We start from the raw sequence: 19,203 nt of genomic DNA on the forward strand, positions 1-19,203 counted from the left end.
GCATACCCATTTAAATTCCACAGCAGCTGGTGCTTCGTTCCCACAACCAGCCTCCTCTAAATCACAGGAGTTGACCATCTGTGGAAGATGGTGGGAGAAGCACTGAACAGATGTTGGTTATTATATGGGGAATTTATGTAATCAGAATTGGGAGAAAGATAACAGTCTGCGGTTAGCACAAGCCTGTATACTGTACCCTCACTTTCGGCTTCAAAATACTATACAGTTGTGTAGACTCAAGGACAAAGTCACTGCTGGTATTATTGTGAATGATTGTGATTAAGAGCACCAATCACAAATGTTTATTTCCACTTTGAAATGAGTCCCGATTTCATTTCCCCCAAATTATGGATTTTGAGTCATAAATATGTTCACTGGAAAAAAAATTATATGTAATTCTAGCAGCTACGTATTGTTCTTGTCAAATTTAAAAATGCAATTAATTAATATTTGAATACTGCCAATATTAAAATGACAGGGAAAAATATTAAAAAAAAAATTTCATTATTTAATTTGACTTGGCATAAACCACCTTTCAATAATTGCTGGTCTGTAAATATGGTTTGGATGTGACATCGCCTTCTAATAGTTAAAAATGGCTCATTCTAGTGGATATCATGCAGCATAATGTTAATTTAGTAAATTAGCTTTGAGTTTTATTGAACGTTTCACTTGTTTTATATGCTTGTTTTAAAACCCTAACAGGAAGCATACAACATAACTTACCAAAGTGTATGATGATCTGCATGTGTATTTACGTTTAAAACATTTCCATAATCTTGCTTGTTTTTCTTATGCTGGGATCTCATCAAAACTTGGGCGGATTCCAGACACTCCCATTAAGAGATAAGAATATACTCTTATTATCCTCCTCCAGCTTACAGTAGTTCTTATCTCACACACAGAAGATTCAAAACACACCGCAGTCCTTCATACTTTATGATTTCAAAATAAATGCCAATGAAAACAAAAACGTTCACTACAACAGGCAGTTTTCAACTCCTTTAATGGTCCAGTATGTATAGATTTCAGACGCTTTTAAGTCAAGGGACGAGTTCGACAGCCATACAGCATAAAACAACCATTCAACTGAATTTTGAACAAAAAAAACAAAAAACAATTCACATTAAATAGTTTAACAGCTCAAGCGAGTACGGACAACATGCAGTGAAGTCAATGAATTAAACAAGAATCCAGAGTGACATTCAATGGATGCAAAGCTCAAAGGCCACAAACCCAACCAGAAATGAGTGCGTGTAAGACACGATTGTGTGGTTCTGATGCAAAAAAACAAAAAAAACAATGCATAGACAAAATAAAGATTTACAGTTAAAAAGAAATCAGATGCATGTTCCTGTCATAATGCAGCTGTCATATGGACAAGTAATCTTGATGACTGAAGACATTCAATCAAATACGTATTGCTGATATTAGCGAGAAATATAAAAGCCATTTTCATAAAAAGACTTACATCCACAGATTGAAAAGAGGTGTACACTGATGTTTAATGCAGCAAGGCTCTTGTGACCATTACAGAGCTACTTGAACATACACCAGAGACCACAATGCAGGCATGCGTCATTTCAAAACACTAAGATACAATAATTATGTTAAGTTAACAAAACATGAATACGCATTAAATACTGAACATGAAATAATGTTACCAAAAAGGTCAGAGGACAAAACACAAAATCGATTTAATTGAAGTCCTAATAGAAAAAAAGGTTTGGTTTTCATTTAGCGTCCTCTGAATTCACACAAGATTATATTCATTTTCAACTTCAATTAGAATAACTAAAAACGTTTTTCACTAGCACCACTCAGTCAGACAGTCAAATATATGCTGACACATACTCACATCCGAGTATGGCATGTCCTGTTACACCGCTTCAGGCTGAGGCTTTCTATTTGACATGTAAATCGGTTATTACAGTTTCTAAAGTCATTTGTATTAAAACTTGGTTACTAATCAAAATTGTAGTTTAAAAGGGGTCTGTGTATGTCTACATTCTAAGACATTGAAAAAATAAATAAGGACCTAAGACATTCATTAGATACCTTTAAAAATATTTTACATAAAAACACAGTTGGCACGACTCGTTCACTTTTCTACTTTTTTTTTTTTTTTTCCTTCCTCACGCTGTGTACAAAAAAAGGCTATGAAATTACACATTAATCCAAACATCGAAAAAAGAGATCATGAAACATCAGGTCATTTGCGTACATCGTTCTGTGAGTGTGTACGGGCCTCATCCATTTTGACAATTTAGTATCCTCCACAACAACATTAATGTTTTTTTTATGAAATTAGGATGCGAACGATTACTAAACAAATGAAAAAACCTGAAAAAAATAAAGTACTTTTTTTTTTACCTGCAGGATCCTGTGGACAATAAAAAGAAGAAACTACATATACCGAAAAATAAAATCGTCTGTAATAACCCATAAGATGGATTTATATACTTTTTGACCAGACAAATTAAGCTCTTGGTCCATTAAGTCTCTCACTGGAACTAATATAAAACGCCATTTACAAAAGGATGATGGCAAAATTAAACGTAATACCCAAATCTAATATCTACCCACCAGAACTCTTTCTGACTAGTTTGCTGTAAGTCATCAGGTAGTGTGGCCACAGGGCCTGATAGTGTAACAGTTTATGTGAGGAAGAAGAGGGGAATGGGGAAGCGAAGGGAAGTGGGGCAACTGGCATGCAGCAGAGCCCCGCCCCTCTCTCATCTCAAGCTCCGCCCTCTCCATCGGTCAACAGTGTTGTGTAGTGTTCAGCTGTAATGACTCGGCATGGCGAGAGGTCACTGTCTCCTGTCCTCGGCCTCTGATCTTGAGAAGGCCATTACCACATCCTCAGCTCCTGTATGGGGAAATAAAATATAATATAATTACAAAAATAAATTTTCAGTCAAAAAGGAAATAATGCTGCTCTGAGGAGATTACTTATTTCAACACTATTCGTATTGCACAAAGTACTACACATAAAATAAATACAGTCACTCTCCAGGCTATTATCCTAACAGCTTTACTAGGCAAGGTAAATGCAATCTTCACAACAGAGCAAATTACGTGAGCTCGTCCAAGCAGGCTGTGTGCTGTGTAATTAAACTCAGACAATGCCTTACAGTTGTCTGCCTTACAAACACTCCAGTCAGAAAAATTACAGTAACACTGGGATAAATAAAAAACATAATACAGGGCTATGTTCTGAACGGAGGCATACTGCATACTGTAGCGTATACAGTGAATACTACATTTTCTTTTTTTTTATAGTATGTAAAATATGCACACAATATAAAATGGTAAACATTTAGAACAATACAATGTAGCTCATCTGTTGATCACTTAATTCTAAAATCTCTGCATCAGATTTATTTAGTATTTTTTTTTTACTCAAAGTAAAAATGTCTTTATTATTTAATCAGAATGTCAGTAAATAAGCTAAGGGCATCTAAGCAAGTCACTAGCAACCCCAAACACATGAGTTCAAGTCATACCGAATGCATGAACTGCTGAAATGCATAAATTTAAACGTACGGAAAATTGTTGCTCAATGTAGTGGGTCATCTGGGTATTCAGTACATACAGTAAATTAGAAGTATGCTATTTCAAAGATTTCCACGGTATCTAAAGTCTGTTGTAAAGATGAGCCTTCTTTAAACAGCACTGACCCAGCATACTCCTCAAATCAATATTTCACACATTCATACTCCCGCTGCCCTGATCTCTGACCTGGAGAACTGTGGGGATGGGTGTTCACAGTCTATCATAAGGAGTCCATTCATAAGAGTCAAATTAGATCATATTAATAATGAATATACCTACATACCTAGCCCTCAGTTTGTTCACATAAACAGCTTGAGGTCAGGGTCATCAGCATGAGACACAACACCCCCAGTACCAACCACTGCGTGAGGTTTTCTGTGCCACAGTGATATGAAATGCATCTAAAAGCCTCTATAAACCAAATCTACAGAAATATGGAGTCCGGGAAAACAAACACTGCGAGAGACGTCCTCTAAAGACATGGAAATGTCACCGGCGGATTGCGGGAAGTCCATGGGGTGTTTAAAGAAGGAGCGAGAGCGCTTGTGATTTCAGTCAGGTTCGGGACAGATTCTCAGCGAGGGAAGGCGCTAATCAATTGCAATCCTGAATTAACGATGCCACCAGGGGAATGAAAACAAACCCCTGCAAACCAGGTAAACAGGATTTGTAGGTCCAGCTGTCCCAAGATGAAGAAGGATTTATAACAGCAAAACCTTGAGCTCTGTCTGGATTATTTTGAAAGTCATGTAGGAATTGCTGCACAGGAAGTGCTCATGTGTCTAGGTGATGTAGCCCAATATCTAATATGTTCGCCAATCCAGTGTCTTAGTTATGGACCTAATTTTTTATGTTAATTTCCTCTGCCTTTCATGTACTCTAACCCACAAAATCAGACACACCATGTCCTCTAAATGAAATGACCAGTTTAATTTTACAGGAGTTTAAGATACTCTAACTGTCAAAAATGCAAAAAGCATGTACTCAACATGAAAGGTGCCCTTTTTACTTTACCGAAGGCCAGTGTATTTTGATGATTCTCTTTACTTTCCTGTAGAATTTGGCAATATTAGGATTTTTTATCCAAAACTTAACTCTTCTGAAATATTTACTAAAAAGTGCTGCATTGAAAACCACAAACCCTTCAAATTATAAACAAATGCAGTAAAGGTCGAGAACAAAAAGAACAAGAAACTTCCAAAACTGCCAATTTATGGGACTGTTGAACATTTATACACAACAGAATTTAAATTAACTACATTTAGGGAAATTTTTAAAATATAGTTGGTAAATCGGAGTCGCTAATGAAAATGAAGATGATATTATAACCAAAACATTTCGACTGAAAAATAGAATTGAAAATATCTTCGTACATAAACCTCTTAGTATTTATTATGCTGCCATTTGACCTTAATGGGATTTTTTTGTTTATTTTTAAATATTAATTATTCTAGAAATTTGGTTTACAAAAATATTTATCTGCAAGTAAATAAAAACATGCATACATAAATAATCTTTTTAACTAGGCATTATAAGACAACAACATCTCTTATGCGTTTCTTTGCCTATATTATGAACACAAAAGAAGATACTCCTTAGGACAGTCTTTATAATAATCTTTATTACTCCTTTCTGTGGAAGACGCCTTTCTGATTAAAAGTAAACAGAAACATTAGCATACAGAGACTGTGAAGTTCACTGAAGTTCAGCTTCAGACGAGAGTGCCTGTTCACAAGCTGTATGCCATTTTATTCTACTGAAAATAGTCTAATTTCAGTCTTTCTGATGATTTAGCTTATAGCAGAATCTAATAAAAGTGTCACTGAATTACATTTTTATACTTTTTGGGAAATATCCCTGAATAATAACCTGATAAAAAAAGAAAAAATACATCCAAATTAAACTTTACTGTATAGACCGTAAACATGATGCTAGTGGTGACTTGTGTGAAGTGGGTACTCTTAATTTATCCCCCCATTTTTTAAAGCAACCCAGCAAGGATGATAGCCATGTGTTATCAAGAGTGACATTTAGCACTAGTTCACCCCAAAATGGGCCAGTAGTATTTACACAGTCACTTAACATCTGCTGCTTGACTTCACTTAGGATCATTATGAAATTAATATTAGCCACAGAAGAGGTGCAGATTTAGCAATAAATAATTCAAATAAAAAGTGTATAAATAGACTGCAGCAATTAACATTTAGTCAGAACCTCTAGTAAATTACATGCTACTTTGTTTAGCTGTCTGTTCCGAATCGTGGGAGAGTCATGAAGACATTACACCCCTAACCCCCCCAAAAAAAAATTTAACTGATGATGAAAATGAGACTGCGGCTACTAAACCATCAACAGCATGTCTTTGATCCTGCATTATCTTAGGGTTGCTTAATGCATGCATAACAGCCCAATCATGGTAAGGAGGGGTCAAAGACAAGGACAAGGCTTTATAACCATCGACAGGCTGCTCTCAAAATCCTCACAGTTAAACTGAAAGTGTGTGAAAGGGAGGATGAAGAGACCATGGACGAAGATGTCCCTCTCCATCTTCCGGCTGCCTTCGTTATGATGGAGCCACTCCCTGCAATGCACGCTGTGTCACAGAAGCACAAGCCAATGCGCCGCAGACGTCAGAGCCCTCATGATTCATCGCCTAGCAACAGCTCAGAATCAGCTTGCATCACAATCCGGCAGGCAACAAACAGCAGCTGTCTGTCTCCCCGTATCACTGCCCTGCACAACCTCTAACAACAATACACTCATCCCAATACATAATCATATTACAAAACACTTGTGGTCTATGATACTGAAGCAACAGCGGTTTTAATTGTGAATGTGAGCTCTCTGATACTTACTTTATTCAACAAAATGATTGCATGTAAAATAAGCTCTAATATAATGAACATGCCATATTTTTTACCTTACGAAAAAAGTAGTACACAGACAATGTAATATAAAATAACATAATAATAATAAATAAAAGAAGTTCTATTTAACATGGTGTGGATTGCCTCAGTAGAAAACTAAAAATAATTTGGAACTATAAGGTTATATTTGTTAACATTATTTAACATGATGAAACATTTATTAATCTTAATGTTTTAACATTACCCCCAACATACTTCCTATTCGTTACTGCCTATTTTATTTTATGATGTACTAATACATTAATAAAATCAAAAGTTGTATCTGTTAATATTATTAAATGTAAATTTCACATAAACAAACTAACTAAACCAAAAAGGAATTAAATAAATAATAATTACTCAGGAAAAATGTAACAAAAAGGACAAATGAAAAGACACTAAAAATAAAACGGAAAACTATTTCTATAGTGGCATTAAACACTGACTTTAAAAAAAGTGCACCTTTAAATCAAAATGTAGGTTCTTTTACAATTTTCCCTGCGTAACAGTTATAGACTGTTTAACCCACACATACGAATCATCTGATAATAGCAATAATATACTGTAATAATGGACCAGACGGGGCACACTTAAAAAGATAATTGCAGGCAGATCACGGCTGAGGGATTGATATGGCAGATATAGTATTAGTGGGTTATTTCAGGAAGTGTGGTTTAAACATGGCCAGGAGTGATGGCTCATGAGCAGTGAGTGTGTGAGATTGACACACAACCACACATACACCCCCACACCCTTCTGTGTGCATCACGCAAGGCACTTTTACATCGACAAAGACTCCAACTAGCCAAAATATGACTCATGATCCCAGAAATTTATAATTAAATAAATATAAAATATATTTAATATAAAGTACACTTTTAATACCTTATATATAAAAAAATAAGTAATAGATTGTACACAGTGTACTTGTATAGAAAATAATCACATTTTGTTGCTATGCAGCCTGAAATGAAAACGGACAGTTTTTGTTTTATTCAGCTCTATTTGCAACTTATAACATCCAGGTGAAAGATAAAACGCCAAAAAAAAAATTTATCATGTAAAGCGTTATATGGGTTTTTTACGCCACGTAGCAAAAGTAATTTCTTCAAGCCATCATGAGGTCTATTTATAGAAGTTAAAAAATAGCTTGTAGTTTGCACACGCTAAGAGAAATGAGTGATTCTGTGTTGGGCAATGAGTCATTGGTTTAGTGATGAAGGGTCTTAAGTGCGCTCTCTCTGTCACATCGGTCCACTGATGGAGTGCAGTCTGGGGATTATACCGGCAGACACAAGACAAAAGACTGTTGACTCGGCCACGCCAGTCTAAAAGATGGATAATACACCACTAACTAATGCATAGCTTTGCACTCTTCTTTAAAAGGGGAGGCACTTATACAACAAAGACAATAAAAGCTTGTAAGGGGGACGTAAAAGAGCAGCATCCTTTCAAATGCGGTGTCACACAGATAGGACCAAACGAGCGAGTGCATTGCTCTCACACCATCTGACTGTAATTAACAATCCGGTTGGACTGAAAATTCTCTAATGAGGCCTATTCCTCTCCCTCATTCACACACCCCGCTCGCCACCCATTCCATCACCATGGAAACTGTCTACTGTACTTCCTCTGATGCTCAGTCCCCAAGGCCTCCATAAAAGCTCTCTCACAGCCTCACTGTCAGCTTTCATCCAATGATGAGGATCAGAGTTCAGCCAGAGACCGGCCTGCCAGTCACACTTCTTTTGGATCCAAAAAATAAAAATAAAATAATAATAATAATAACAGTAGTAGTATGATGATAGGGCTTCCCAAACCTGTGACCTAAATTATTTATCCCAAGTACAAAACAAAATGTTTAAAGATACGGTGCATTTTAAAACATCTTTGCATGTTGAATATTTCAGATTTATTTTCTAATTAAATTTTAATAACCACTTAAAATATAAATAAAAAATAAAAATATATTTTATTAGGCACTGGATTTTTTTAAATATCACAAACCCCTGTTATTTATATAATTTCTCTTTTTACACTTTTTCTAAATTATGATAATTAATATTTTTTAAATTTACATTTATAATATATATTTTTAAATAACGTAAATATTATTACATAAATCATATTATGCATAATTAATTTTGTATCTAAAAATGTCTATTTTGTGTTATTGGTTTTAAATGTATTACTTTATAATCATATTTATATAGATTACATTTTTTCCCCCACAAACATAGTCACCTAATTACTGAATGAATAAAATGTTATACTCACAAATGTGCCAAACTGTTAACTGAACATACAGCAGCCCTTTAATTTAGCCTAGAAATCTGAAAGGCCTACAGATCACTCATACCTTTAAATATAAAGCCATATAGCATGTATCTTTTCTGTAAGAAATATGAGAAACAAATATATAGTCACATCTGCAGATTTACTAGTCTGATGAGGTGACTCATTTTCCAAGGTGTTGGACACAAACACAGGCAGTCCTCTGAGACAACTTGATACGTAAATTATTCATCCAACTGCAGTATAGTCCCCTGAGATGTGGCAATATTTTGCCTGATGTGAGAGAGAAAGCATTAGCATGTGTACATATGAAGTGCCATCCATTTGCTCCAATATTACATTAGCTAAATCCTCAGATAGCTGTGTCGTGATCCTACATTATCCCTTTAATTTGAACTAAAATAAGTGAGTACTACTAAACACATTCCAGTTCACCTCAGCAGACCTCTAGCATTTTTAGCACATGCTTTATTTAAGGGTTCACACAGATCGTACGCCAGAGAATGAGATGTCACAGTTTCTCCTAATAGAAACAGACTAATCTTGGTGATACTCCACTAGCATATTTCTGATGGCCCTCCTCGTTTTTGCATTAAACAAAGGTTATTGTACTTCATCGTTTGTTGTTCATTAAGTGTGTTCTCCCTTTCATCTCAACCTCATTATACTGCAGGAGACCACAAGCGGCTACTGATCGCTTTCATCTAAGGGCTGCCATTTACATTTCTTATTCTAGAAGCATCACAACATCTTAAAAATCACTCATCAATGTTGGAGCAAACACACAAGAAGTAATTTGAGATGGAAAAATCCAAGAAGCACAACACACACTGACATCTACATCCATTTTTCTTTTGCTACTGCATTATTTATGAAGATCTTACCCAAAAAAAAAGAGCACAACATTGGTATCCTTGCCTAACAACCATGCAAATTTGCATATTTAATGAAAACAAAAAGTGTGCTCTATTTTTCTACACTAGAGTTATTCACAACAGTAACACTTCTTTTTTCCCGTAAAAAAAAAAAAAAAAAAAATTATATATATCTCACAGAGCATGTGTTATCTATGACAAGTTGCTCAGTTAATGCATCATATTAAAACCAAGCATTACAGTTTTATTCTTACTATGGTATATGATGCAACTAATTGTCGTTATTTCACTTTAGACCTATAGATCAGCTGATAATCTCAGTTAAAATCAGAGGAAAGTACCCTACAATATACAACATTTAGCATTTCAATTTCCTACCTGAAACATGTTGTGCTAGCGCCCCCCTGTGTAACAAGCTACAGCACAATGTTGTCCAAAATATAAAGAAATACTGTTTAAAGCATTCAGTTTAAAGTATATACATATTATAAATATTTTCTCTCTGGCATTCTCTCTCTCTCTACAAAAATAATTAAAATATTAAAATAAGGTAGGGGGAAATATAATTTAAATATTAAACACAGTACATTGTTTACATATGATAATAATATAATCCAAATTTGCTTTGGCAAAAACCATACGCATAACCATGTCAGTTATTTAACACATGGTAGCTTTTACAAAATCCCTATTTCAAGTTCAAATCCAATTTATACATGAACTAGAGTCAACTTATGGTATCAAGCATGGCAGTTTTAAGGACACCATTTCCAATTATAAACTAAACAATCAAGAAAGACAATAATCCTTCTAATATTCCAATGTGCAGTTGATATGAACTACAGCTCTCAGTAAATAAGCGTGTTCATGGTAAAGGTTTGACCTGTGGTGTTCAGGCAGTAAATGTTGTCTTACCCTGGTCAATCGGGTGCTGTGGTAACTGACTCATCTGGCTGTGCACCACGCCTGCATAATTCCGCAGAAATGCTTCCTCATTTGGTGTCAGCTGTAATAGTGGGGACAAAAAAATTGACTTCACATTTGCCAATTAAATTCTATGCTAGTGTCCAGTTAAGAACCACTTAAAATGCTACTAAACTGTCAAACACAAGATCAGTTTCAAGGAACAATGAAAGGGTCACCAAATTCATGACAACGACTGGTTTCTATATTTTAAAGAATCAATTTGCTTTCTAAAGTATCCCTGATCTTATTTTCCATTATTATTAAAGAAAATGCAGATTATTCTAAAGAAAACAAAGTGTTTTTATAGTCTGTCTTTCAATAAACTGTAACCAAGGTTGTGTAGCTGTGGGGAAATAATCCTGACAGAAGAATTTATGTCTTGCTGCTTATGAATTTGACCATAACATAACAAATGTGACATTCAATATCTCAGGTAAGAAATAAGGTAGGGGACAAATGTTATACATTTTTTGGGTGATGTTCCCCAAACATGTTAGCTGTATCGGATTCAAATTTTGTGGTGATGGCATAAAGTAACCAAAAGTTACAGCATTTTGGAACAAAAGAAGCCTTTTTGTTTAGCCCTCAACACCCTGAAGGTTTTTTAAAAACTTTTTTTAGAGTGGCATACAGAAGAATATAGACTCATAACTCCAAAACCATAGCAAGGAGAGTCAAAAGGCAGGTATGGTCGATGAGGAATGTCTTTAGAACTAAATTACAGATTATGGTGAGTTTGGTGAGCTCTTTTTAAATCAAGAGAATTTTTTGAAAATAATGACGTGTCATTTTTCAAAATCTATGCATGTTTCATGAAATTATGAATGAAAATGTCACATGGAAGGTGCAGGTGTTTTTTTTTTTCTGTGCCTGTCTGGTTTTATCTGCTAAATTTGGGGTGTTTTTAATTGGGAAAATTTTCTGAAAATAATGATGTGGCAAGTTACGAGTGAAAATGCCACATGAAAGCTACCTTCGATTTTTTTTGCCAAGCTACATCTGCCTCTTCAGTTTTATAAATTGATGAGAAACATCAAAAATAGGATTAGTAATTTTTTAGTGCGTGGGGGTTTCCTGCGTTACACTCCATTTTAGAGGGACTACGCAGCACTGATTAAGAGTTTCAAAGCTTTAAAATGATACATATTTTGTGTTATTCCACTGAGTGGTTGTTATTTTCATTATGAATTTCTTCATTGGTGGGGGGTTTACTGGGTTTAAAGGGTAAAGCACAGCAGAAGATGTCTTATTCTCACTAGTCTGACACTTACATTTGATCCCATTTTCTTGAGCATGAGCAGCACCCGCACCTTCTGCTGGATGTACATCTCCTCAGGAGACTTGCCAGGGGCTTCCTCTCGGTTCATCCCCCCTGCTCCTGACGCACTGCTGAGCAACCGCACACAGAGCAAAGAGAGCATTCAATTATTCATATCCCAAATTTTATTTCAAGAACTCATGAGTTGAATACAGTCCTACTTGGGTTTTATACAAAACAAATATAGCATGAGGGCCTGGAAACGTGAATTAGACCTAAATTTGACTGCAGTGAACATTTCCATTTAATTTTTTTTAAACTGAATAATGCTATACAGAAGAAAACCCATTACAAACTAGCTTCATTCAATCAGGGAAAATATTTTGTTTAAGAAAAATGAAACCCATCGTAACCTTTGCCAAATGCAGAAAGCTTCTAATTAAGCAGAATGACTGACTTCAGATCATAGAGCAGGTTGACAGTATCATAAATGGCCCTCATACATATTTAATGGCAGATCTAACCATGCTCCTAGCTTTTCCTCATCTTGCTCACTTCTTAATGACCTATTTTCAGACTTACACTCAGTGTGAAAGTGTGAAACGTTTTTTAAGGACCTTGAGGAGCAAAAAAGAACATAATCACTGAAGAAAGCCACAATACAGTCAATTTGCAAAACGATTTGATGCCTCGAATGTTATTTTCCAGAAAATAGCATCACGACAAAAACAAAGAGACAGACTGCAGTAATACCATCTAATCCATAATCAATGCAATAATGCATCTCACACCAATGTAATGTGGAGAAAATTAAAAAACTAATCACTACATCACCCAGAGAACGAAGCACTGACAATCAAGCAAAATGAAATGGCATCAAATACATTCTGGGGGTTTTGTGAATGTGTCAGTGAGTGAATCCTTTGGCGACATCCAGCCTGTGATGTCTCACGCCCTCTTATCTGCACAAAGAGCCTCTAATACATGCTGACAGCTTGTTTGATGTGGGGTTAGCCTATATTTAATAGAAAAGCTGGTTCAACCCTTTATTTCATGACAGATACATTTTTCTGGCCTTAACTTTAAGAATGACAGTACCTCCTCATGGCCAACCTGGAGTGTTAACAGCTTAAATTTCTGAAGGCACTTAAGCCAGGAAGACAGAAAGCAGTATAGAAACAGGCGACCATGGCAAAATAACTAACTCAGATTTCCTCTACAGTCACAGACTCATCAGTCACCAAAGGGCCATGACATCAAAAGAGCTTCATATTAAATAAAGCATGCACTTTATTCTGCTGCGTCTCGCTGGCAGCCGTGGGGGGATGAGGAGTGCTCGCAGATGAAAGACACAAGAGGGACCGGAGCGGCAGCTCGGCAGCTCTGTGACACCAGGCACACCTTCAGGGGGGAGACGACTCACTCTCCCTCATTCGCTTTTGATCATGACTGTCCTTCCTGCTGGAGACGAGACAGGCCAGACAGCAGGTAGACTCACTGCAGCTCAAGTCTGCCACAAACACCCAAGAAAAGCCGGTGCATAACAACACACCTACTAAGACTATGGGTTGGAAGGTCTAAAAAATGCCCCATAATCTTTGAGGGCTTTAGATGTGTAGCACACCGCAGCTCAGGAACAGGTGTTTTGTTTTAGCAAGTCTGCAGATTTTAGAAAATATGTGAGTGATAGACTGTAAAAACTGACCAAATCATTATTAAAGTCATTTGCATATTCTCATAGTTTGAAGTTGTGTGTATCGTGAATGAAATGCACACTGCATATTGTAAAATTAACTATACACCTTTGAGGTTAATCATACGATGACAATACATAGTGATACAAACAATATATCTTTATTGCATTTGGACAAACCCATCTCACACTCACAACAAAAGATGACTTCAAAATATAAATTTTTATATTTAGAAAAATCTAACTTGGAAAAGAAGAGGTTGTGGATGCACAACATCAGAAATCTGGATTTCTAAATACCTACTTACAGACGTTAATTATTTCATGGCAAATAACCAATATTATGGACCTATAATGTTTTGTCAGTTGCTTTAAGAAATTAAGTGTGTTCACAGAGGATGCAAACTAGATTTTTTACATGCTTAAGTCAGAGGAGTTTACCCCACATATAAAACAAAATGTAAAATAATAATAGTAATAATAATTTAATTGTAACATACATAAAATCAAATTAAAAACTAATTAAATAAAATTATATTTATGTCTTTCAGGGATATACTAAAGAATTTCCTGTACAATATTTATATATATATATTTACCTATAGGATTTTTAATCATGTTTCTATGTAGCATGGTTCTACATACAGCAGCTTGTCACCTAAAACGAAATTTTCCCCCAAGAGAGATTATAAGAAAAAACTCAATCTAATCAGTGTTAATGCCACCAGATGTCATTTTAGACTTTTCCTGATTTCACAGTGGAAGATGTCAAATCATGTGGCAATGGGCTAAAAATAGAGCACCTATCCTCTGGTTCAGTCATGACCCAGGCTGCACTGAGGATCAAGTTAGTCTAATTTGGTTTCCCACAGTTTAATTGGAGCTTAATTCAAATTACAACATACAGCTCCTTTTTTAAAAACAGATAAAAGCGAAAATTGTTTTAGTCTTGGTTTGGTCACTGAATGGATGTTATCTCACTGCTGCAAGGTCATAACATTGAGCCAAAGCAACGATACTTCAAAAGATCAGTTTATCATTGACTTCTGCCACCATCCATGTAGGGAAGGTGCAGAAGCTCGGGAAGGAGATCCACAATCCAGATAGCAGCTCTATTTATAGACTCAAGTCATTTGAATCCTCACAAACAGCTTGCTGAGAAAGATTCTTCAATTGTTTGAATGTGACAGAAATCATGCATCAGAAAGTATTTATCTTCAACTCAAGAAACATCTTTTCCATGAGTTCAGTAAGAAACATCTGAATATGTGCACTTCCCTTCTATTTAGCATGCAAAAAGCAGTATGTCAGACATCACTAATGCTTGTGTTGGAATGGGAGCAAATCCCTGCAGCCATGATCTATGGTTTAGAAAAGATGACCTGTTGTTTGGGTCTCTGCATATTTTTTAAGCAGTGTATGAAAAGCAATCAAAATCCTTCCAATGCCCAGAACTAATCAAGCTCATCAAAAAAATGCCCTCAAAAGACAACTCCAGACTTGCTTTAATATGATAATAAATAAACAACCTACTGTATTTGCAGCCAGAATGTTAACCAATCACCATCTAAAACATAATTGGCACAAATGGTTTTCCATGGTATAACAAATTCCCAAGACACTTTGCTTTGGATCATAGCATAGGATGTTACACAACCTTTGCCTGTCAGTGGAAACAGACGATGCTGACTAACTTCTAAACCCCAAAACTAGGCTAACTGTACTGCCAAAGTAATTCTGTCAGCAAGCATGTCATCCTGTCCAACAACATCACGTCCTCTCCATGAGCAGCTGGAGTGAATGAGTAACAAATAAACTAATAATAAAGGGGATGAAAGGAGTTTTTCAGTTCCATCTCAGGGAATGTTGATCCAGCAGAGGGCGCTGTATTAGTGAGACCTGTTTTGCCTCAACCACAAACCCTTGACCAAACTGAAATCCATTTACATGATCAAAAACTGGACCAATCAACATCCAGTGGGTTATAATCAGATTATAATTACAATCAAAAACCACCGTAAACAACAAGCCAGTTTGACTGTCCTTATTCCCCTTCTCTCTGCCTCCACTTTCCTGTCTACTTTGAATGAAACAATAAAATAATAGACACACAAAGGTGATTTCAGCATAAAATATGGTGCAATTACAAAGTTTAGCCACTATCAATACCAAGAGATTGCCAACAGATTTTATGGTAAACTAGCTATTTACTGTGTAGAAACAATAGTTAGTGTATTTAACAACAATGGAGATGAGGGAGCCAGAGCTGGTACGGCTGATAACTAGGTCATGACTCGTTAGCAATGCATGAAGCATGACCCAGCAATGCAATCCCTGTGAATCCAAAAATAGTCAATACAAAAATACATTAAATTTGACAAACTATAAAAAAAATTTTTTTAAAGTCTTCAAAGTTAAAAAGCATATAAGAACATTTAAGGAATGATTCTTTAGAATTTCAGCAGTTTAAATAAAAAAATATATATAATTTCACCCTAAGTTTAATCACAACAAACTTTTTATGACAGGGTGTGAAACTTTTTGAAGTGAAGCTTATTTTGTCAATGCATTGCCTCTGTATTCAAATCCATCTAGTGTTTCACAAGATGGTTGTCATTCACCAGAGTGCTTGTCATGAATCACAATACAAACCCCACTGCAGTGGGAAGCTCCCTTTGGGATCACTGCTGCACCGGCTGTCAGAGATATACAGCTATATAAAATGATGACAAGACAAATCCCTCCATAATACGATTTAAGAAAACTTCAACTAAATAGGCTCACACTATATTTCAAGACACGAAGTCAGGCCTATCCTGCTAAGGTGTGGCTAATTTGTCTGAGATTTAAACCAGGTAAAAAAAATTAAAATCTAATAAAATATTTAAATAAAATATATCTATATATATTTTACGACACACACAAACACATTTTATGTATGTATGTATATATATATATATATATATATATATATATATATATATATATATATATATATATATATATATTTTTTTTTTTTTTTTTTTTTTTTTTTTTTTTTTTAATCATATATAGACTTTTTTTAATTTAATAAAATGTAATATTGCCAGAAAAGGATTGAGGATCATTAATAGTGTGCAAGCAAAATTCTTCAAAGTCAAAGGAAGCCGACCACTGAAAATTTAAAGCAAGCCAAATAGGATTTCGCTAATTGCCACAGAAAGAAGCCACATTTGCAGCCAGCGAGGCTGATTTAAGCCTGGATCCCAGCCTTGATCATGTATGAGCAGGCCTGTAAGGCATAAACCCAGCCTGTGTTATGTCTGACGAACAGAAAAGAGAGGGGGTGGTGGGATGTCAAGCGACACCAGGGGGGCTGGGCTCCCCACAACAACAACAAAAAAAATGTGATAAGGCTTGGCTTGGCAGGAGGTCTTAGTCCATGCCTAAGCTTGTAGCTCAAAGGCAGCTGATGATCTACCTTCGGGACGCAGAGTTTGAGTGGTCCATGAGTCGCACCTGCCCCCCTGCCATAAAGGAGGATAACCGTCTTTCTTGGATTCAAAGAGTCAGAATCCCTCAGGAGAATGCGAAGACTGAAGAAGAAACAGTTTCACTTCCAAGTTCACAAGTAGCTGGCCCTGCCCTGTCCCGTCAGCTCTCGAAGCCCAGCGCGGTTCAAGTGCCCACTACAGGCAGACTGCCAGTTTCACAGCCGAATGTGAGCCAAACAGATGTATTCTGTATTCACAATGAGTTTAGGGTGTGGAGAGACTAAAAATAACCTATCATTGCCACTAAGACTTGATAATGTGGCACAAGTGACTGAGATTCTTTATAAACTGAGAGTCTAAGAAGAACAAATAAACCTATAAATATTAAATTGATACAAGCAAACACAAAAACTCGTCATAAAAGTGCTGTATTTATAGAATCAAGTTGAAAAGTTTTATTATTATTATTATTTTATTAAAAGCAAATGAACACAACCATTTAAACATATCTGTGCATTCACAGCAGCAGATTCATGTGCTGTAAGCGGTCTACAAAAGCCAATAAGGTAAACAGTACAACGTGTATAGATCGTAAACGACGTCATTAATATGCAAATTAGATTACAGTTACATTTTAAGCGTCCAAAGTATCTAATACTGAGCTAGTCAGCAGTCAGTTAGTGGACAAGAATCACTCCAGTCCTCTTCTCTCTTTCTGTGACAAAACGCGCGCGTATATCTCTGATTTATCTTTTAAATGAATTATGTCAGTAAAACACACTGTCTTTTATTTACGACTATAGTGTTTAAGGGAGAAAATGATTTTTAGGATACAGGGGGTGTTTTAATAGGCAATAGGACAGTGGGGCTGTAACAAAGCCCTGAATGAAGTTCCCACAATTCCCATTCACATACATACACACACATTAGCTCGCTAGCAACAGAAAAACAGTCAAACACCTTCAACACGCGCCTCGTTTCGGGGCGTAATTTTCATATGCTGCCTCAAACACCTCCGCTTTGACGCCTTACCTCTCCTGGTCCAGGATTCTGTCGTTTTTTGTTGTATTTGAGAGCTAATGTTGTGTGTAAGGAGGCGTCCTGTTCCGGGGTCACATCCCGACAGTCGGCAGCGCTGGAGTGACTCGAGAGCGTGAACGCGCCGCTGCTGAATCAGTTCCTGCCGCTGCGCCGCGCGACCCTCGACGTCAGAGGGCGCTGTGACGCTGTCGTACACTGGGTTTATTGCCAATAACTTAGTAAGTGATCAGTGAGCGAGTAAAGAGCGGGGTTGGTTTATATTTATTATGTATTTAAATATATTATAAAAGGAGGAATGCAAAACTTGATCTAATGCTGATATGATCTTTTTTTAATATTTTATCATTATATGATATTATTAAATATTTGTAATATATTATAACGAGGAATAAAAACTCTACACAACATTCTTAAAAAAGTACCTAAGCATTAAACTGACAGATCAGTAGCAATAATTAAATGAATAAATCAATAATCTAGCAAAATAAAATGTTTCATACTTTATTTTTATATATTATATTATATTATATTATATTATATTATATTATATTATATTAATTACTAATTACATTACCTATTTAATATAATATGACATGAGAAATGAAAAGTCATATACCATTCTGAGAAGTACCTAAGCATTAACTAGCAGATTAGTATCAATAAATCTAAAAAAAAAAAAAAAAAAAAAAAAAAAACCTTGTGGAGCACTGAATATACACAATATACACTTTTTCATATACAGTACACCATTGTTTTTGTCCTGTCTTAAATAGCTTGATATTTTCTGTGGTCCCACTCACAATGAGGCCAGTGTAAGGTCATACTGTTTTTCAGTCTTGGTAAAGGTGCTTTTGTGGCCATCTTAATGTGCAATCAAGTTCTTTTGACTGCAATTGATCAGTTTTCTGACATATAATCAATTCATTTTTTTTCTCTAAATACTGTAGAAAAGGAGACATTTAATTGGATTTTACAGTTGCCCCATATATTCCTATGATTGACATAAACCTTACAGAGTTTATCACCTCCCTGATGCAATAATAATAAAGTACTGCTGTTCAATAATTTGTAGTTTGCAGTTGTTTAGACAGCATGAACATGACAGATTTCAATGAACCCATTTCAATTCCACAGAGTA

At 35.7% G+C, this 19,203-nt stretch overlaps 1 protein-coding gene across 2 annotated transcripts; it reads right to left on the reverse strand.

Moving 5' to 3' along the window:
* Positions 1-989: 989 nt before the first annotated feature.
* On the reverse strand, positions 990-18,226 carry LOC132129157 (beta-catenin-interacting protein 1-like). 2 transcript variants are annotated; one of them, XM_059540639.1, is made up of 4 exons: positions 18,057-18,226; positions 11,872-11,986; positions 10,550-10,640; positions 990-2,872 (listed from the first exon to the last, which is right to left on the reverse strand). In XM_059540639.1, exons 2-4 carry the CDS (start codon positions 11,965-11,967, stop codon positions 2,814-2,816), a joined length of 246 nt encoding a protein of 81 aa, XP_059396622.1. In that variant the 5' UTR covers positions 11,968-11,986; positions 18,057-18,226; the 3' UTR covers positions 990-2,813. The 2 variants fall into 2 exon arrangements, with proteins under 2 accessions (XP_059396622.1, XP_059396621.1); XM_059540638.1 differs by having other exon boundaries at positions 11,872-11,989; positions 18,057-18,218.
* Between the last annotated feature and the right edge of the window lie 977 nt (positions 18,227-19,203).

The sequence above is a fragment of the Carassius carassius genome, chromosome 46, assembly GCF_963082965.1.
Source record: "Carassius carassius chromosome 46, fCarCar2.1, whole genome shotgun sequence".
In the NCBI taxonomy this organism is placed as follows: domain Eukaryota; kingdom Metazoa; phylum Chordata; class Actinopteri; order Cypriniformes; family Cyprinidae; genus Carassius; species Carassius carassius.